The sequence below is a fragment of the Geotrypetes seraphini genome, chromosome 3 (assembly GCF_902459505.1).
Source record: "Geotrypetes seraphini chromosome 3, aGeoSer1.1, whole genome shotgun sequence".
Classification (NCBI taxonomy): Eukaryota; Metazoa; Chordata; class Amphibia; order Gymnophiona; family Dermophiidae; genus Geotrypetes; species Geotrypetes seraphini.
In genome coordinates, this window is record NC_047086.1 from 164,563,099 (window position 1) to 164,585,034 (window position 21,936).

Genomic DNA, 21,936 nt, shown 5'->3' on the forward strand with positions numbered 1-21,936 from the left:
AAATTTTTGAATATTGACCAGAATACTACTACTGCTCTGTATCTAAAATAGAAGGAAACCATCATAAAGAGTCAATTCTTAACCAATATACACGGACTGAACTGGCAGCCTCTGAAGAGAAAGCTGTGATCAGGCAGCTCTTTTGAACACTACTTCCCGCTGAAACCTTTGATTTGACAGCCCAGTCTGACTAGGGAGGATCTCATGGAAGTAAAAACCTTTTAAAACTTTTTTTTTTAAATCCTGATTTTGAAAAGGGGGGATACTGTTTTCATGGTCACTAAAAAAAAAAGACAAATTGTCTCAAGCAACATGTCATTTAAAATGATAAATAGTGATAAACAGTAATAATAAAAATTAATTAAAAATTTAAAAATAGGTGAAGGAATGCATACATAAGACCTTAAAATGATAAAAACTGAAATTCATTGTAAAACACAAATAAATATTGTGTTAATATGGAAATAAATAACTTGAAATAACATAAATAAATAATGGATAAAAATATTTGTTAAAGTTACTGGTTATGAGAATCACCAGCTAAATAATAAACAAGCAATAGCACACATATATATAAAAAATTCATGTACGAAATTATACAAAATGTTAAAAATGGAACACACATTAATGTTAAAGCCACAGCATTACCCTGGGAATTTTTTTTTTATCAAAGATAGTCAAGTCAATCTTTTAATTTAAACCAGAACACCAAAATAATTTCCAATGTATGTTCTTCATAAATAGAGATTGTACAAAAAGACTATCCTTTTTATTTGCTGGTAAAATACATTATTGAATTTAAAAAATTTTGCATAGCTATCCTAATTGGTTCATATATATAATCAGTGGGAGCCCTAAAGAAAACTTTTAACGTTGAATGCTGCTTCTTGGGGTATGTTTGTGTATGGCAATTATAAATCTAAGGTGACTAACAAAGAGTCAGATAAATCCATCTTCTTGTAATGTCATCTAAAATGTTAGTTATATGGGATGAGTCTCCAACATGATGGTGTATCGGGAGAAAGGGCCTCAAAAGCATGTTGGTGAACAGTGATAAATGTTTTAAAAGTGTACAAGTCGCCAATACAATAGGATGGGCTGGAGGATTGACAAGAGATTTACGAACCTTGGGAGAACATCATTTGTGGGAATCATGGATCCAAATTATCTAAAACTTCACTTTTTTGAAGTTAGAAAACCAGTGTGTGTGCCAATCTGTATCAGTGTCCATATCTCAGGTGGTAATCTGGGGCTGAGATCTTCTTTCACAAGAGTTTTCTTATCATTTTAGGTTAAAAATATCAATATTATTTCCCATATCATTTCATGTCATTTCTGATGTTGTGGATGAATGCACATCTGTAACTTGTAAGCACTGCTTCCCTATAAACTGTGAACTGAGGCATAGTCTTGCTCTATTTCTTCCAAAGTACCAAACAAATGTGTGAATGGTAATAGGAGCGAAACTTCTCATTCTCTTTCAGAGCCCTCAACCAGACTGCACAGAGTAATGAAACAAAGTGGTACGTAATTATGCAGCTCATTACAGTAAGTCTGCTTCAGACCTTTGACTTTTGCGTGCACTAAATTTTATGCTCTCTCCCTTTTCAGAAATGAGTCCAGATATACACAAGGTAAGATCATTTATTCAGGGTTCAAATTAAAAATGCACTCCTCTGTATTTAGTGTGGTGACTCTGCCCCCTGAGTTTCACCTGCTTCTAGACAGACTAGTGCATATACATATGCAGATATATACATGTGCTTACCTCACAGCTTAAGGAAAGGCTGTATCTATAAGGAGGGTAACTTTGCAAAGGGAGGAAGGCTATTGTAAAATTGCATGGCTGATATATGAGCACACTTTTGCTTGTACAGCCTTTTGACAAGTAAGTTTATCTGGCTGTAGGAATGTGGAACAGTTTGCATTTTTGTGCATAAAATATCAGCATCTGTTTATTTTACCCAGAGAATTTTGTCAAATCTAAAATTACAAAATAGCATTTCAGAATATAAAACCAATATAAAAGGTATAAAACTCAAACAAAATCCAAGAGACAACTATGTTTCCCCGAAAATAAGACCTACCCCGAAAATAAGCCCTAGTCGCCGGCAGCAGCACTCCCCCATCCCCGCGTACCCCCTGCTGACGCTTCCATCTCTCCCTCCTATCCAAACCCCGACCACGAGACCAAAATACCTGGTAACAAATGGCAGCGTCGGCTACGATGCGGCAGAGGAACGCCTGGACGTGAGAAAGGCAGGCCACGATGCAGCCTGTGCTGCCAACGCTGCCATTTGTTTCCAGGTATTTTGGCTCGCTGTCAGGGTTCGGATAGGAGGGATAGATGAAAAGGTCAGCGGGGGGGGGGAAGATAGAAGCTTCAAGGGTTCTGCTGCTCAAGGGATGGGAAGGAGGGATGGGAGGGATAGAAGCTGCAAGGGTTCTGCTGCACAGGAGGATGGGAGGGAGGGATAGAAAGATACTGCACAAGGGGATGGGTGAGAGGGGAGGAAAGATGCTGCACATGTGGGGGAGAGAAAGGAAATAGGAAGAATTGGGATGGAGGAGAGGAAGGGAGAGATTATCTTTGTGAATGAAAAAAATAAGACCTACCCGAAAATAAGACCTGGTGCCTTTTTTAAGCTAAAAATTAATATACGACAGTGTCTTATTTTCAGGGAAACATGGTAGAAAAGCTTGCCTGACCGGTGATTTTTGTTTTTATTTGAATTGTTAGATAATTTTCAAAGCAGAAATAAGTGCAAACTGTTATTTTGAAAACTGGCTTAGACACACACACTTTTTACACATGCATGCAGTTATAAAATTATCTCTAAGAAGTCTGTTAGGACATCTTCCCATTTCACCTGCTAATTTTGGCAAACATTAACTTCTAGCTCTTCCTCTTATTTTGTTTCTGAACAGCGTATCAGCATGGAAGGAGCTCTTTTCTCTCAGGCTTCCAAGCTGGTATCTGGTGAAGCGCTCCTCGGCCCTGAAGTTTGCAAAGGTGTTTTGAACCACTGTAAGATGTCGAACCAGTCTCGGGAGTCACTGGAACCAATCTACAGCAATGACCTAGAGGAAGGTCTTCAAATTGGGACGTTAGAACAGACCGATGCAGATGATGAAGAGGAATCTGAGCAGGTTAATTTGTTTCTCTCAATTTTCAGTCTTTTCCTGAGATCAAGGATAAGGTCTGAACCATTAGCTGAAGATGGGAGCTTTCTGACTTTTAGACAGAGATTACATGGTATTGGAACCAAATAGTAGGTGGGGAGGGGCATGCATTTTAGATAGGACATCTAAGTCCAACTTTGGGATGTTTGGGGAAAAACTTCAAAAATCCAGTAGAGAAAATTACCATTTTCAAATCTGAAAAATGTCTTAGCATTTTGGTTTGAAGATGACTTTTTCCTAGTTGTTTTGAGCGTAGTGCATCTTATCTTTTAAGACCATTTTTGAAAGCAAAACGTCCAAAAGAAAAACATGCACAAACCAAACTATTGGGACGTAGAAGCAGCCAGCATTTTAGCAGAGCAGAAGGGCACTCTAGAGCAGTGTTTCTCAACTCGCCAGTCAGGATTTCAGAATATCCACAACGAATATGCATGTAAGAAATTTGCATATAATGGAGGCAGTGTATGCAAATCAAGTTTATACATATTCATTGTGGATATCCTGAAAACCTGACAGGCAAGGGGGTACTCCAGGACCGAGTTGAGAAACACTGCTCTAGAAGTTACTGCGGTGAATGTCACATTAAAAATCCCAGGTACATATCTCACCATGACTTGCCTATATTGTACGCTGAGCCCTCCAAAACCCACCCAAAACTTATTGTACCCACCTGTACACCACAACAATAATCCTTATGCCTGCATGTGTCATCTTTATGTAGGTACAATAGATTTTGGGTGGGTTCTGGAGGGCTCACCATACAATATAACCAGGTTATGGTGAGAAAAGTGTACCTGGGACTTTTTAATGTAACGTTCTCTGCAGTACCTCCTAGGGATGGGATGACACAGAAGAAAGCTTTTTGTCGGGTTGATGTGAAATGGGTGACAAAAATGAAGGGGATGGAGAAACGACATTTGGCAGAGCGGAGGGATCTGGTAGGAATGTAAGGTGAAATGGTGGATGCAAGATAGGGTGTGAGTTAAGGTTAGAATCTTGTGGTGAATCCTGAAAGAGACAATGGTATGCGCACTGGAAAACATTTCTCTGATGTGTGCCTGGGACCTTTTAATGTGACGTTCACTGCAGCACCCCCTCTCCCACCTTTCGAGGACTATACACTGCTCAGATGTGCCCATCTGAAGTTGTCATACAAGCTAGAATGTACTGTTTCTTTCAACATGTTTGGGTGATGTGAGGGGGTCAGTGACCACTGGGGGAGTAAGGGGGGGGATCAAGCTTTAATCTCTCCAGTGGTCATCTAATCAGATTGGACACCTTTTTGTCCCTTATTTGTTTTTAAAACAGGCCTAGCCCCAAACATCTACATGGTGCCTTGGACATTTTATTAAATGTTTGATTATCACTACAAAATGTCCAAATCCTAAGCCTACCCAAAATACACCTTCAACATGCCCTTTTGGAATTTAGACAAACAGGGGACGAACAGCCTAGAAAAACATCTAAAATATAGTTTTTGAAAATAGTGATTTGGACGTTTTAGCAAGAACATCCAAATGCCACTTTATGCCAGCTCAAGAAGTTGTGGTGCCCTGGGCCAATTTTTGTTTTTGCAACGCACCCCAAAATATTTTCTCCTCTTTTGCCAGCTTTTGTCCTTCAAGCCTTCTAAACTTTTGCCCCCCCCCAATATTTTATTTATTTTTTTCCCCCAGCTTTACTCTCACCCCCAAATATTTTCTCCTCTGCTTTCTCCTACCTAAATGCTCCTGGAATATTCTTATTTTTCCAAAATCACTCCCTCCCTCCCCCCCCCCCAACAGCAGAGCATAGCTCAGCCCTCCCCTCCCCAATGATCTAACATATATTCTTCTCCCTTCCCTCCCTAATGGTTCACCATATCATCCCTTCCCTCTCAAATGGTTCAACAAATCTTTTTCTCCCTTTCTTCCCCTTCCTTCCCTCACTAATAGTCCAGCATATCTCTTCCTCTTTTCTCTTTCCTCCCTAATGGTCCAACATGTCTCCTTCCCTCTCCACTTCCCTTCCCTCTCCAATAGTCCTGCATGATTCCTTCCCCTAAGGTCCAACATGCCGCCGCCGCCTCCTCCCTTCCTAATGGTCCAGCATTTCTCCATTCTTCTTTCCCTTCCCTTCCTAATGGTCCAACATTTATCCTCTCTCCTTCTCCCAGTGAGCTAGCATTTGTCCTTCCCCACTCCCCATGGTCCCACATTTCTGCTTCCTGTTACCTCCCTAGCTGATAAACTAGCATCTTCCTTGGCCTCTCAGGCCCCTGTTTCCCACTCCCGGGTGTATCGGAGCTCCCTCCCGTTGCAGAGATGCCAATGTCCCTCACACTCCCCAGCGATCCAGCATCTCATTTGGCCTCTCAAGCCCTAGACCCTGCCCCTGCATGCTTGGAGCATCAGCTGGCAGCACAGCAGCATTGCATACGTGCTGTTAGTGCTCTCCCCACAATCTCCACTCTGACCATTCCTGCCTATGCGGAGACAAGGAGCTAGCTGTCAGAGTGAACACTTTGGGTAGGGCACCAAGAACGCTTATGCATTGCTGCTTGCTGCTGCTCTAAGCATTAAAAATACTTTTATAAAGGTACATCCAGACGCTGAGACTGAGGTTTGAGAGGCCAATAGAAACATGGCAATAAAGGCCAAATGGACCATCCAGTCTGCCCATCCGCAACATTACTATCTCCTCTTCTCCCTGAGAGATCTTGAATTCCAACACAATCTTTGGCACCACCACCTCTACTGGGAGACTATTCCACGCATCTACCATCCTTTCTGTAAAAAAGTATTTCCTTTGCTTACTCCTGATCTTATGCCCTCTCATTCCAGAGCTTCTTTTCAAATACAAGAGACTCACCTCATGCGTGTTTATGCCACGTAGGTATTTAAATGTTTCTTAAGAAAAATGTAAAGAGTAACATTCAAAAAAACTCAATAATTCAGTAATATATATTACTCGCCAGAGATGGGCTGTGATTCCACGATAAACATTTAATGCAAAAAAGGCAAAGAAAAAGCCTCAAATTTTCATAAATATTCAGCAGTCACACATCAATAATGATTTAATGCTGCTTAATTTCATATCATTGGCAAAAAAAACTCCACCATCACAAAATGTAATTATCAGTAGGGTACTACACCCATCACTGTGCACATGGAAAACAAAAAGTTTACTTAGCTGGGAACCATGGTCTGAAATCGCTGGAAACGTCTGGCCAGACATTTTGATGAAACACCCCGGCGGCTACCAGATGAAAAGTCCAGAACCCATGCCCAAATCCATCCAACAAGTGCCTTGTTTCGCCTCACAAAGGCTTCCTCAGGGAATACAATTCTGTGGGAAACTCCGCCGCTCTCCCGTGTCTCTATCATATCTCCCCTCTCCCGCCTTTCCTCCAAAGTATACGAGGGTGATTTGAAAAGTTTAGTAAAAAAAGCAAGTTAAACAACATAGTCTCCATTGAGGACTGTACACTTAAGGCTTCTTTTACTAAGGTGCACTAGTGTTTTTAGCGCACACACGAAATTACCACACGATACACCGCAAGGTACGCTTCTAGAATAACGTCAGCTCAATACTGGTGTTAAGGTCTAGCATGCGCGGCAATTTAGCGTGCTCTATTCCGCGCGTTAAGGCCCTAATGCACCTTAGTAAAAGGAGCCCTTAGTCCAGCAAGCTTTCAGTTTTGTCATAATCTATTTTCCTATGCTACAAAAAAGTTGGAAACTCGCTGGACTTAAGTGTATAGTCCTCGATGGAAACTGTTGTTTAACCTGCTTTTTTACCAAACTTTAAAGCCACCCTTGTACATACTGAGATCTTTAAGTCTGTAAACACTACTAAATAATAGATGGCTACAGAAGCAAAAAAACGCACAACCTGCCCCAAATAACAAGCTTCTTTTTTTTTTTTTATATATTATTTTTTATTTTCAATTTTTACTTAAAGTGTACAAAATATTAAAATACAATTGATAAATACACAATATCACTTTTATATCTAATACATTATATTCTAAATGTATTTTATCCCCCCTCCCTCCCCCCACCTTTCTATTACTTTTCAATCATACATTACATATTGTAAATCATATTATATTTTATTATGTAAAAATTATTTTCACTGTCCCCCCTCTATGTGTGTCACAAAGAAGATATTTAAAAGAAGAAAAGAAGAAGAAAATCCTACTAATTATTCATTGCAATATTTTGTCAATGGCCCCCATATTTTTATGAATTTAGTATATGTCCCTCTTTGTATTGCTATTGTTCTTTCCATTTTAAATATATGACATATTGTATTCCACTAAATAACAAGCTTCTGAACTTTCACAGTAAGTATTAGCATTATAAGAGAGGAAAAAGGATCTCGGAAACCTGCTCAGTTTTATATGGAATTGAAATAGTCTGAAACTTATCAGTTCCAGATTTCTGTCATTGATTCAAAAAAAAAAAAACCTCTCTCCCATAACTCATGCTTATATAATTTTACACATTCCCTTAAAGTACATTCTTATTTCTAAGCCTCATATACATAATCTAATTATGCAGTAATGACTTTTCACAACATCAAATACAATATCAGTGCTAATGCTCAATAGTGATAGTGAAAATAACAATCCTACCAGCACTTCATACATGACAATACATGTGCTACAGAAACCTGGTGCTTATAGAAAATATCAACACAATTTTGCCAGCACTCTTTTATATCTATGCTGCATTCAGTCCGATTCAATTAAACCAGCACATTTCTGCCAATGCTTTTTTGTACTGAAATTACATTCAAATGAATAAGTACTTATCTTTATTAGCATCTAACGGGACCCGTTTTACCAATCTAAACAACTTCTTCTGAAGTCATACTCAAAAAGCTGCTCCAAATTTGTGTCAGGAACTGGACCAGCTTACACAGCGGTGATTGTTGAGACATTCCTCGTATCAAGAAGTCATATCTAAAAAATTTCAAAATTAAAGGCATTACAAAAAGATTTTTTTCCTTGTGGATTTTTGCTGAGCTGGTACCAGGTTTTTGGGGAGGTTTTGGTGTGAATATTGAGTGTCTCGTTGAAGTTACTACACCTTAAACTTTTACATGTGGCTTAACCAATTGTTTTCTCATAGGGCATGAAAAAGAATTCTCTGCATAAGATAAAAGGAGGTAGAAAAAGGCTGAACAGCCAGGCTGCTGAGAATGTGGAAAAGCGAAGAAGTATCAACCTCACTGCATGCCAGACTCAGGTGGGGAAAATAAAGCAAGATGGAAAGCTATAAAACACCATTCCAACTGTAGATTTCACTGATCTGCAGTACTACTCAAGAAAAGACGGATTTTTCTTTATAGTGGAACATATTTTAAACAACTACAGCACTCTGAAAAGTGGCAATGATGTTCAGCTCTGTAGCATAGAATGGTAGACAGCTAAAACTGACTGGATTATACAGGGTATCCACAAAAACACTCCTTGATTTTAAATGGTTACAAAATCAAAACTTATTGGAACATACGATTTGCCGCTTCTGGGTCAGACCAGTGGTCCATCGTGCCCAGCAGTCCGCTCACGCGGCGGCCCTTAGGTCAAAGACCAGTGCCCTACTAGAGTCTAGCCTTACCTGCGTATGTTCTGGTACAGCAGGAACTTATTTAACCTTTTCTTGAATCCCTGGAGGGTGCTTTCCCCTATAACAGCCTCTGAAAGAGCGTTCTAGATTTCTACCACTCTCTGAGTGAAGAAGAACTTCCTTACGTTTGAACGGAGTTTATCCCCTTTCAACTTTAGAGAGTGCCTTCTCGTTCTCTCCACCTTGGAGTGGGTCAACAATCTCTCTCTACCAAGTCAATTACCTTCAATATCTTGAATGTTTCAATCAAGTCCCCTCTGTCTCCTCTTCTCAAGGGTGAAGAGGCCCAGTTTCTCTAGTCTCTCATTGTACAGCAACTCATCCAGTCCCTTAACCATTTTTGTCGCTCTTCTCTGGACCCTTTCGAGAAGTACTATGTCCTTTTTCATGTACGGCGACCAGTGTTGGACGCTGTACTCCAGGTGGGGGCGAACCATGGCCCAGTACAGTGGCATGATAACCTCTGATCTGTTTGTGATCCCCTTCTTAATCATTCCTAGCATTCTGTTTGCCCTTTTCTCCGCCGCCGTGCATTGCGCAGACGGTTTCATTGTCTTGTTTACAAGTACTCCCAAGTCTCTTTCTTGGGTGATCTCTCAGAATACAGCACCAGACATGTTTATAAATAAGATGACAGCAAATACAAGTCCCAAAAAGCACGGTTAGCAAGATCTTACATGATTGCTTGCAGAAGTTATAACCTTCAGACAATGCAGAAGATTGCTTGCAGAAGTTATAACCTTCAGACAGTGCAAAGCGACAAAATGACCAGGGGTTCCTCATGTGGCCCCTGAGATCACCAGACATTACTGTTTGTGACTTTTTCCTTTGGGAGTACGTGAAAGACAGAGTGTTCGTACCTCCACTACCCACAACTATACATGATCTGCGGGAACACATCACTGAAGCTATAAATGCAATCACACTGGATATGCTTCGGACAAGCTCAATTATCGCATCGATGTGGGGCGCATATTGAGTGTATGTAACCAACAGATACCATAAGAAACTTTACGAGTTGATGAAACTGTAGCCTCAAAGGTTAAAGAATATTCCAATAACTTTTGGTTTTGTAACCATTTAAAATCAAGGAATGCTTTTGTGGGCACCCTGTACAATTAAATAAGATCCATGGTAAACTTATATAGATATTTAAATCATCTTGCATTTGATAACATAACAAAATCAATAATTCTGTGCCATGACTTCTCCTTAATATTTTTATGATCTTAGTCTGTAGTCTGTTTTCCAGGGGCACGCAAAGTTTTGCACTTGGATTTCGGACATGATGGCCAAGCCAGCTCCATTAGAGTGGCACTACCTCCCAAGTGCTAGGCTCCATGACAGCCACTATAGATGTGGTTCTGTGGGCGAAGACTTGTATGTGGCCTCTCTAGAGAAAACTGCTGTGCAGTGGTCCCCACAATCAGACTCCCTTCAAATGACACTCCTGTGGTCTCCAGATTCCCGCAGCAGTATGAGTCGGTGGCTTCGTCCACAGTCATTATTATAGGGCCTGCCCCTCAGAATAGCATTGTGGTGATTCTTACAATGGGTTCCATCTGTTCGGTTGAGGAGGCCACTGCAATGGTTGCCTAATCCAGGGGAAGTGGTCGGCCTCCCAGAGAAAGTGGTCCAGCAACAGACTGAAGTGTCAGACCATTTGGTTGGCATTGCAGAAGCTGAAGAAGATTCTGGAAAGACAGGCTGTCTGAGTCTTTTCAAACAATGCTAAAGCAGTGGCATATGTGCACTTTATGCTGATTGTTATGATTAATGTTCAAGTGCTTAAATACACGAGTTAAAATCTTTTTTCAATCGGCCACAAGAGGCACTGGGGGCACTAAGGACAAGGGAAGGAAGCACTGGGGGCACTAAGGACATGGGAATGAGGCACTGGGGCACTAAGGACATGGGAATGAGGCACTGGGGCACTAAGGACATGGGAAGGAGGTACTGGGGGCACTAAAGACATGGGAAGGGAGCACTGGGGGCACTAAAGACTTGGGAAGGAAGCACTGGGGGCACTAAGGACATGGGAAGGAAGCACTGGGGGCACTAAGGACATGGGAAGGAAGCACTGGGGGCACTAAGGACATGGGAATGAGGCACTGGGGCACTAAGGACATGGGAAGGAGGTACTGGGGGCACTAAAGACATGGGAAGGAGGTACTGGGGGCACTAAAGACAAGGGAAGGAGGCACTGGGGGCACTAAAGACATGGGAAGGAGGCACTGGGGGCACTAAAAACTTGGGAAGGAGGCACTGGGGGCACTAAAGACTTGGGAAGGAGGCACTGGGGGCACTAAAGACTTGGGAAGGAAGCACTGGGGGCACTAAGGACATGGGAAGGAAGCACTGGGGGCACTAAGGACATGGGAAGGAAACACTGGGGGCACTAAGGACATGGGAAGGAGGCACTGGAGGCACTAAAGACATGGGAAGGAGGCACTGGGGGCACTAATGACATAGGAAGGGGCACTAAGGACATGGGAAGGAGGCATTGGGGGAACTAAAGACATGGGAATGAGGCACTGGGGGCACTCAAGACATGGGAAGGAGGTACTGGGGGCACTAAAAACTTGGGAAGGAAGCACTGGGGGCACTAAAGACTTGGGAAGGAAGCACTGGGGTACTAAAGTCATGGGAAGGAGGCACCGGGGGCACTAAGGACATAGGAAGGAAAGAGGGAGGGAATAGAAAGGGACAATTCTTGGGCCTGAGTGCAGAAAGAAAGAAATGAAAGAAAGGATACACAGACAGAAGGAAATGCAACCAGAGACTCATGAAATCACCAGACAGCAAAGGTAGGAAAAATGATTTTATTTTCAATTTAGTGATCAAAATGTGTTAGTTTTAAGAATTTATATCTGCTGTCTATATTTTGCACTATATTTGTCTATTTTTCTATAGTTACTGAGGTGACCGAGCTCACAGAGATGGGGCGGAAACGGGGTTTTAAAATTTTAGTCCTAGTAGTTTGCCGATCCACAAAATAATTATTTTATTTCTGCCGGTCCACAGGCATAAAAAGGTTGAAAAACACTGCCCTAGTCCAGCTGTGACCAAAAAGCGAGCTCATGTATGTGTTTTCTCCATGCCCCATGATAGGACAGATTTTCCACATAATAGCAAACCACCAAGGGAGAGTGGTCCTCTTTGCTCTAGATTGGCTGTGTAGGCCATAGTATGCAGAACTAGTGCATCTTAAGAGGGACAAACATCTCAGACTGCAGGTTCAGACTGATCTTCTTTTCCAAGGGCCAGTGGTCATAGAAGAACTGGATCGCTTTTGTCTTACGGCAAGGCTCTTGAGTGCACGGTGTTGGAGCGCAAAGAACACTCAGAGGTAGTTATTGCTACTCTCCTTAGAGCCAAGAAGCCTACAACACTCTCCGTTTCCACTGAGGCATGGGAGACTTTTCAGCACGGGTGCACAACAGGAAAGGTAGTTCCATTTAGTGCTCCATTCTCAGTAGTGCTGGCTTTCCCAAATGGCGTAGCTCTTGTGTTCAGAGTCCAAGAACATAAAACTCCCCTGTCTTCTCATCCAGACATAGCCAGCTAGTTTTTCAAAGGGATATAAGATATAGTTCAAGAACTAAAGGGGCGCTAAAGCTCAGACCACCAGTAAAGCAGTCGTTTTCGTCATGCATCCTTAAAGTGGTTCTACATGGCCTCAGTCGGATTCCATATGAGCCTATTCAAGAGGCATCTGTGATGGACCTTACCGTCAAGACCATTCTCCTTGTGAATATTATGTCGGTGAGAAGAGACTCAGAGCTGCAGGCACTGTTGTGCAAGGAGCCCTTACTCAAGATCACAAAGGTAGGAGTTTCCATAAGTACGATCCTGTCTTTTTTGCTAAAGGTAATTTCAGCGTTTCATGTCGATCAAGAAGCAAAGACTACCAGTGTTCCAGACCACAAAGTCAAAGAGAAGGGATCAGACTCTGAGAAAGCTGGATGTGAGGAGAGTCCTCCTACATTACCTAGAGGTCACCAATAAGTTCCGACTGTCTGACCATCTGTTTGTGCTCACCAATCAGGCTAGACATGGTATATTGGTGCCCTAGGCTACCATTTCAAGATGGATTCACATGGCCATCTTGTCAGCATGCATTGCCTATGGCAAGCAATTACCGATCTCCTTGGAAGTGCATTTGACAGGAATCATGGGTTCTTCATGGGCAGAAGCTTGAGTGATTTCGCCAGAGCAGATTTGTAGAGTAGCAGCATGGTCAACATTGCATACATTTTCCAAGTTCTATACAGAGGACATGGCAGCAAGGGAGGACACCGTATTTGGTTCCTCAGTTTTATGAGCAGGCATAGAGGTCCCATCCTAGATTTCTGGGAATGCTTTTGTATATCCCTACTGTCCAGAATGACACACCTACTGCAGTAGAAAAAGAGATTAGATTCTTACCTTGCTTATATCTTTTCTAGTTGGTAGGTGTGTCTTTCTGGAGCCCGCCCTGTCAGTTACGAGGGTCATTTAATAAATAATGCACACTATTTTTTTATTTACATGTTTTATTCAAGTATTTCTTTACAATCCTTCAATATAGTCTCCCTGTTTTGCAATGACCAAGTTCCAACGTCCGGGAAGCTTCATTATTCCATCCAAGATACCGTTTTTGTTCAGTTGCCGACTGGCTTGGGTATCGGCAGAAAAAAAGCTCTTCCAGGGGTGCAAAATGATGTCCACGCATAGGTTGTTTCAACTTTGGAAAAAGGTCGAAGTCTGGTGGACTCGTATCTGGACTGTAGGGAGCATGAGGTAACACCTCCCAGCCATATTTGTATAGTTTTTCAATGACGAGTGGAGAGCTCCATCTTCCCCACTGCCCAAAAAATTTTGACGAGCTCAATCAAAAGTCAAATAAATGATGATTTTTGCTTATGATCATGAAGGCATTATCATTACAGACAAAGTTCCACATGGAAGAAGTGTCACAGCAGTGTATTATCGTGATTTTTTGCAAAAAAAAAAAAAAATGCACAGAAAAATGCACAAAACCTGACCTCAGTTGATCTTGGCTGGGCCACTCATTCTTCACAACAACGCTCGCCCACACATAGGGAATGTCGTCAATGAAAAACTACGCAAATCCGGCTGGGAGGTGTTACCTTATGCTCCATACAGTCCAGACGTGAGTCCACCAGACTTCAACTTTTTCTAAAGTTGAAACAACCTATGCATGGAAGAGCTTTTTTCTGCTGGTACCCAAGCCATTCGGCAACTGAACAAAAACGGTGTCTTGGATGGAATAATCAAGCTTCCAGGACATTGGAACTAGAGAATGACACGGTGGCGGTTTACCCGCGGCCACCGCATTTTAGCCGCGGGTCACCCACCGAAAACGGGGAAGAAAACTAGCAGTCGCTGCGGCGACGGGGACAAGGCCATTCACCGCCCGCGGGGCGGTGAATGGTCTTGTCTCCGCAGTGAGGTATCAAGGATCGCGCGGTCCCCGCAGCCACCGCCCGCCCGTAGCATTTAGCCAGCTCCCTCCCTCCACCTCACCTTAAATTTCGAGTTTTCCGGCTTCCTTTTTTCCGAGCCGCACGTGTTCAAAAATCCGTGCACGCGCGGCTGCGCGAGTCAATCAATCTTCTCCTCTGACGCAACCGGAAACAGGAAGTTGCAGGAGAGGAGAAGTTTGATTGACTCGCGCAGCCGCGCATGCACAGATTTTTGAACACGTGCGGCTCGGAAAAAAGGAAGCCGGAAAACTCGAAATTTAAGGTGAGGTGGAGGGAGGGAGCTGGCTAAATGCACGGCTTTTTGAACGCGTGCGGCTAGGGGAAAAGGAAGCCGGCAAACTCGGAACGAATATAAGGTGAGGTGGAGGGAGGGTGGGGGCTGCTGGACCATTCTTCATTACTTTGCCATACTAATTCCATTCTATGTTAGGTGCCACGGACTCAGATTCGAGTCCTAGCGATGATGAGTTAAAGATCCCAAAAGAAGCCAACTTCTAAATCCAGTGGTTAGAGCTACACTACACTCCTTGTGACCCTGGGCAAGTCACTTAATCCCTATTGCTTCTGACACAATGGGCAGTTCCAAAGACCAAGACTGGCCAGTGTCAAAGACAGGATGCTGAGCTTGATAGACCCTTAGTCTCCACTGTTTTTAGTGATCAACAAAGTTCTATGTTTCTATAATCACCCTAATTCTGTTATCATTGGAGTAGATATTCAAAATGATTTAAATGGCCAGGACAGGCTCCTGGCTGTTCAAATCATCTGTCCAGGGCTAACCAGGCATTTTCAATCTTCATGTTCAGCCCAAATGGTGTCACACAATTCAGCAAAAATACCCAATGTTGTTCCTCATAATTTAAATATTGCTCATAGAAGGAACAACATTGGGTATTTTTGCAAATGGAAGTTGGAGGGTTAATTCCCTTGAAACAGCCAATTGAGTGAAACATGAATTCATGCTGGGACACAAGATAGGTTGAATTTGTTTTGAATTTAAAAAGAAAAATGATCAATGAAGAATACTATAATGGCAAGAAAATATAATGATAAAACAGCAACTAATTTTGCCTATTTTTATATATTAAAAAAGTACTACATAAGGTGAATGTCCATATTGCTGTCTGTTGTTCTGCTGAGCACTGGCATTGAAACAGCAAAATGCATTTATTGCATACTTGTCCTCTGTCGGAAACATTATGGTGGTATATTAGTTGTGTTAATAAAAATTTATAAACAAAGCCCTGCCAGCTGAACATCTCTTTCTCTAGTTCAGCAGCAGGAACTTTGATTTATAAGAATGGAATACGCTAAATATTAGAGTACTAAGGCTTATATGGATGCTGCGGGGACGGTGACGGGGCGGTGAATGGGATGGCAGTGGCGGTGACGGGGCGGTGAAAGGGATGGCAGTGACGGTGACGGGGCAGTGAATGGAATTGCGGTGACGGGGCGGTGCAGAGGATGGTGGGCCGGGGACGGGGCGGTGACGGGGACAGATTTTTTCCCCGTGTCATTCTCTAATTGGAACTTGGTCATTGCAAAGCAGGGAGATTATATTGAAGGATTATAAAGAAATACTTAGAAAAAAAATAAAACATGTAAATTTAAAAAGTATGCATTATTTATGAAATGACCCTCATATTTCTCCACCTGCCAACTCTACTCTCTCAATCAGACGGTTCAAGTCAAAGCTAAGATTTTGATGTCAGACAGCCCTCAAGGGCTTGAAGAATAATGTATTACTATAGCACATTGGGGAATGTTTGAACTCCATAAATGTTTCTTATCTGTATGTTTATTCCAAAGTTTGGATTGTTCCATTGTAATGTTTAACATGTTTATTATACTTTCAGAGCAGAATAGCACTGTATTTTATAGGGAGTCTCCCTGTACCCCTCCTTCGCTATTTGTATCTATATAGGACTATTGCCTGCTTTGGTACAAACTGAAGGGGGCAGAGCCCTCTGGAGAAGGAGGAGGCATTGAAAACCTGGAGTGGATTCCTTCTGCATGGTTCACAAGCATGGGGAGAATACCCTATTGTCCAGAATGACACGCCTATCTACTAGGAAAGATATTAGCAAGGTAAGAACCTAATCTTTTTTTCATACAGTATGTCCTCAAAGTTTTTATTAGAGTTTGAGAGCAGCAAATTTGATATTAAGCAGCAGCATCACAAACCAAAGTAGACACTAAACATTGGGACTCTACGTTTTGACCACCAATAGAGTGTAATTTGGAGAAAAAATTGGGCAGAAAATTTAAGTATTGTTCAAAGTCATAAACACTTATTAAATATTCCTGTCTTTAATTATTTACAGAACTCTAGAGAGCGTTCAGATGAGGAGTCTTCCCAGCAAAATGCTGAACATCCATTTTCTGGTTCTGTCAGTCAGCAATCTAGACAGTTCAGCATACCACATAGCAACTCAATAATTATGAATATTCTGGGAGGCACCAGTACTGTGAGAAACATCTGGACTGATCACCAAATTAGGCAAGCTCTGTTTCCCAGAAGACAATCTCAGGAGCATGACGAGGAAGATGACTATCAGATGTTCATGCCGTCCATGTCTGCCGTCAATTTAGATTCCACTGAATTGCAGGAAGAGCATGATTCTTTTAGTCGACCCTGCAGCTGGCATGTTGGCTTAATGCACCAAAATGAGGTTCTTGGTTCCCATCGTAGAATTGTTAGAAGGGCAAGTAGTGTGGGTGAAAGTAATACTGGTGCAAACAGTTTGAGAAATAAAATTAGCTACAACCACCAGCTAGTTTCTCAAAGGGATATAAGATATAGTTCAAGAGCCAAAGAGGGTAGCGCCAATGCTTATGTAGTGTCTCCAGAAGATCTAACAATTGATGATATTGAACATGTATATGATAATATCAGTTATGAAGACTTGAAATTAATGGGACTTTCACAAAGAGAAGATTCTGACTATATTACCCATCAAGCAGCAAGAAACCTTGATTATGAAAGCAGTGACAAAATCAGTTTTAGCACAAAGAATGAAGAAAAGTATAAAACCCAAGGCAGACCATCCTGCCTTGCAAATAGGGAAGAACTGCAGTTTGCTAGGGAAGCATCTAGTTCCCATGACCTCCAAATGCTGGAAGAGAACATCTATGACACCATAAGGTTTCCAGAGCAAGAACTGCTAAATTTCAAACTCAGTCCTCTTGATTCGTCTTCTAAAAGGGGGAGCCTTTTAGGCCTGGGAACAGATTTCTCATCTTGTGATAACATTAAGCGATATATTTCTGAAGAAAGTCTTCAGTTTAGTGAAGAAGAAATTTTGGGCCATGGTGTTCCTTTGGATCCTGACTATTTGAGCTTAGTAGATAGTTCATCGAATTCAGATTCACTCTCGCACAAGTCTGCAGCTGATAAATTGTCAGAAGAAGTGGATGAGATCTGGAATGACCTTGAGAACTATATAAAAAAGAATGAGGAGAAGAGAGGTGACCGTCTCCTTGCAGCTTTTCCTGTGGTCAAAGATGACGTTCAAGAGCGGCAATATGCTGGAAGTGCTCCTGAACTTAGCAAGGAACTGGAATATACGCTATCTACCCTTTCGCTGCCAGAAAAGCCAGCCTTTTCCAAGATAATGAAAAACAAAGTGGCCAGATTAAGTGGGGCTAGTCTTAAGCTTGAAGGTAATATTTGTAAGCAGAATTCATATATGAGCCTTAACAGGCCACCCTTTGTGCATGAGAGAGAATTTGCAGAAGGTACTTACAAATCCTCTAAAAGCATTCTTTCCACTGCAGACACTGAAAGTGCTGCTGAGGCTCTGGACACTATTGATAAGACAAAAAGTAGGGTCTTTATGATGGCAAGGCAGTACAGTGAAAAGATTAAGAAGGCCAATCAGCTTTTGAAGATGAAAAGTCCAGAACATGAGCAACCATCTTGCAAGCAGCAGAAGCTGAAACCCAAAGACCTTGTAGCAATCCTAGAGGAGAAGAAACAAGGAGGTCCTGCCATCGGTATGTTCAAAAAATCTTCCTCTTCATACAGATGTAGGGCTTAGGGCAAGGGGTTTCAAGCCAGTCCTCAGGACACACCAAGCCAATCAGGTTTCCAGAATACCTACAATAGATATGCATGAGATAAATTTGCATGTACTACATCCACTTATGCACATCTCTCTCATTTATATTCATTACAGGTATCCCAAAGGCCTGACAGACTGTATGTATCCCCACCCCCAAGGATTAGGTTGAGAGCCACTGGTCTTAAGAGTATTAGCTGTATTTCTATGAGATATCACCAAGCTACATTAGTTACTGTATTAATGTATCCAGTGTTGTAGGTTGAATGGCTATGTTGTTGTTTTCCACTTCCCATCTTCTCACGCAGCTTTCCATTTGTGATTATGGTTTTTCAAGGGATTCTACAACATGAAATTCAGTGGTGCATATTTTCTTTGCTTTCTTTCTTACAAATTTCATTTTTGTGTCCTACCCCACTGAGGAAAGAGATATGTAAATTAGTTATGCAAATTAGGAAAACATATTTGCGTTCCATGGCCATGAATTTAAATTTAATTCAAGTCAGGTTTATAATCAAAAACATGGGTTTCTTAAAAACTTTATCTCCTGCAATAAGAATGGGGAAGGGAAAACCACTAACGGATTCAGAAGTGTCTTCTGATGTCGCCCCTATCCAAAATAAACCCCAACAATCATTCCTCACCTATACTTTGGGGCTGATTCTCTTCTCTGATGTGCTTCCAGGGCAGGGCAGAGAAATCTCCTCTGATGGAAAAGGAGCAAGCAAAGAATAGCTAATCCAAAAAGATAAGTTTTTAGCAGACTTCTAAATTTAATATATGAGAGTTCATTACGTAAATCTAGTGGCAAAGAATTCCAAAGATAGGGGACAGAAGAAAAAAAAAAAAAAAGCAGAATTATGTATAGAGGTTAATCTCTCTAAGTGGACCGAAGGCAGGAATAATTGATGATCATTGGGGGGAATGCAAGTTTCTAGTAGGTCCATATAGGATCAAAAGATTAGTTAAATATTCTGGTTGCCCTGTCCATAGTGTTTTGAAAATTAGTCAAAGCTTTATGCATTAATCTTGATTTTATTGGAAGACAATGAAGATCTTTCAAAAGCAGAGTGACGTGGTCATTTCTACGGGCATTTGTTAACACCCTAACAGCAGTATTTTGTATATTTTGCAATTTTTTGGAAAGCTATTTGTGGAAGACCTGTGTAAGTGATGTTGCAATAATCCAACTTTGAGATAACCAAAGTGTGAATCAAAGACACACAACAAGTTTTGTCTTTATAAGGACATATCAGTCGAACTTGAAGTAACAATGCAAAGTAAGACTTAACGACAGAAGTTAATTGGAATTTAAACAATAGAGAAACATTTAATTGAGCTCCCAAATATCTCATATTTTCCAATAGCCTGATTGTTTGATCGTGCAGTGTGAGTACTATAGTAGGTGAGCCAGAACTATCTGTAATCCAGATCCTAGTGGTTGTTTGAGGATTCAACACAAATTTATTATCTGTAGTCCATTTATCAATCATGTCAAGGCAGGATTGTAAGGGTGCTAGATCAATCTTTGTGGAACCACTAATATGGAGCATATCTATTTGTGAAAGATGAAGGAAAAGACAGAAATCAAATGGGGTCTAGACTATCATTATATCAATAAATAAAGCAGGCAGATTAGATGGACCTTGTTGTCCTTATCTGCTAGTAGGTTATATGTTTTTTCCTTCCTGGAGACCCCGTATTCAAGCCCAGTATATTGCTACTTGACTTCTAGCCATAGTACCTACCATGAGACTATTGCCAGAGGTTGTTGGCAAAGGCAGGAGTGACGGGGGGTTATTCTTGCAAGAGGACCTTGGGAAACTGGACATCAAAATGGCAGATGACGTTTAATGTGAGCAAGTGCAAAGTAATGCATGTGGAAAAGAGGAACCCAAACTATAGCTAAGTGATGCAGGGTTCCATGTTAGGAGTTACCACCCAGGAAAAGGATCTAGGTGTCATTGTTGAGGATATGTTGAAACCTTCAGCTTAATGTGCAGCAACAGCTAAGAAAGCAAATAGAATGTTAAGAATTATTAGGAAAGGAATGGAAAACAAAGATGAAAATGTTATAATGCCTTTGTATCGCTCTATGGAACGGCCACACCTCAGATACTGTATGCAATTCTAGTCATCGTAGCTCTCAAAAAAGATATAGCAGAATTAGAAAAGATACAGAGAAAGGCGATGAAAATGATAAAGGGATGGGACGATTTCCTTATGAGGAAAGGTTAAAGCAGTTAGGGCTCTTCAGCTTGGAGAAGAAACATCTCAGGGGTGATATGATAGAGGTCTGTAAAATATTGAGTGTAATGGAAAGGGTAAATGTGAATTACTTGTTTTCTCTTTCCATATGATGAAGCTACTGAACAGTAGATTTAAAACAAACTGGAAAATATATTTCTTCACAAAGCATATAATTAAACTTTGGAATTCATTGCTGGAGAATGTGGTGAAATAAGTTAGCTTAGCAGGGTTTAAAATAGGTTTGGATAATTTCCTAAAAGAGAAGTCCATAGGCCATTATTGATTTGACTTTGGAAAATCCATTGCTTATTCCTAGGATAAGCAGCATAAAATCTGTTTTGCTGCTTGAGATTTAGCTAGATATTTGGGACCTGGTTGGCCGCTGTTGGAAACAGGATACTGAGCTTGATGGACCTTCGATCTGTCCCATTATGGCAATAATAAGAATAGCCTTACTGGATCAAACCACTTGTCCATCTAGTCCAGTATCCCATCTTCACAGAGGCCAATTCAAGTCACAAGTACCTAGAAGGAATTTACAGAAAATTGCACCCAATTTCTAACTTTCTTTTTTATTGGACTAATAAAAAGGAATTATTTTTCCTTTATGTTTTTGTTTTATTTCTACATATTACCTTGAGGAGTAGACTAACACAACCACCACACCATTTCACTCAACATTCTTTTAAAATACAACTCAGGCAAACCAAATTTCTGTTAACTTGGGGAGCCAGATGCTCTTAGGTCAGGCCTCACCAAGTGTTTACAATGAGAAGTGACAAGAGTAGAAAGGCAGTGTTTTGGCGATTCAATTCACCCAACCTGACTTGAGATGCATTAAAAAGTTATCTTCCATTAGCCCTTATTCCTCAGACTAGAATACGTCAGAGTGTCACCAGATTATTAAAAGACTTCAATTCACTTAGGGCTCCTTTAAGCATTTAGTGCACGCTAAAATGCTGCGTGCGCTAAAAACGCTATCATAGCTTAGTAAAAGGAGCCCTTAGTGTACTCCAAAAATTCTTCAGAACGCTTCTCCCCAGTCCATGTACTAGAAACTGTTTCACCCTTTGATGCCCCTCTGGTTGATTGCTCCCCTAAGGCTCACCGTTTAGGTTTTTTGACACTCTTCCTTGCACTTATGTTCTTATATTTCAAAGTAATCCAGAAGGGGTGGCAAAGGAAGGATGAGGGCGACATTGGCTGATGGAGAGGGGGAGCGGCGGCTTCAGAAGGGGGATCAGATATGGAGAATTATTTGGGGAAGGGGTTTGTGATTGAGGGGGGTATCTAGGGAAGCTCGCTACCTCTTTGGGCGATCCCTTTAAGAAGTTCATG

General features: G+C 41.4%; 1 protein-coding gene across 10 annotated transcripts in view; it reads left to right on the forward strand.

Moving 5' to 3' along the window:
• Positions 1-21,936, forward strand: part of PLEKHG1 (pleckstrin homology and RhoGEF domain containing G1) — a 298,003-nt gene that overhangs the window by 272,415 nt on the left and 3,652 nt on the right. For all 10 annotated transcript variants that reach the window (XM_033937870.1, XM_033937872.1, XM_033937873.1 and 7 more), the window contains 5 exons: positions 1,485-1,523; positions 1,612-1,634; positions 2,929-3,150; positions 8,301-8,417; positions 16,612-18,283. In XM_033937870.1, the coding sequence (XP_033793761.1) occupies positions 1,485-1,523; positions 1,612-1,634; positions 2,929-3,150; positions 8,301-8,417; positions 16,612-18,283 (2,073 nt within the window). The remainder of the gene's footprint in view (positions 1-1,484; positions 1,524-1,611; positions 1,635-2,928; positions 3,151-8,300; positions 8,418-16,611; positions 18,284-21,936) is intronic.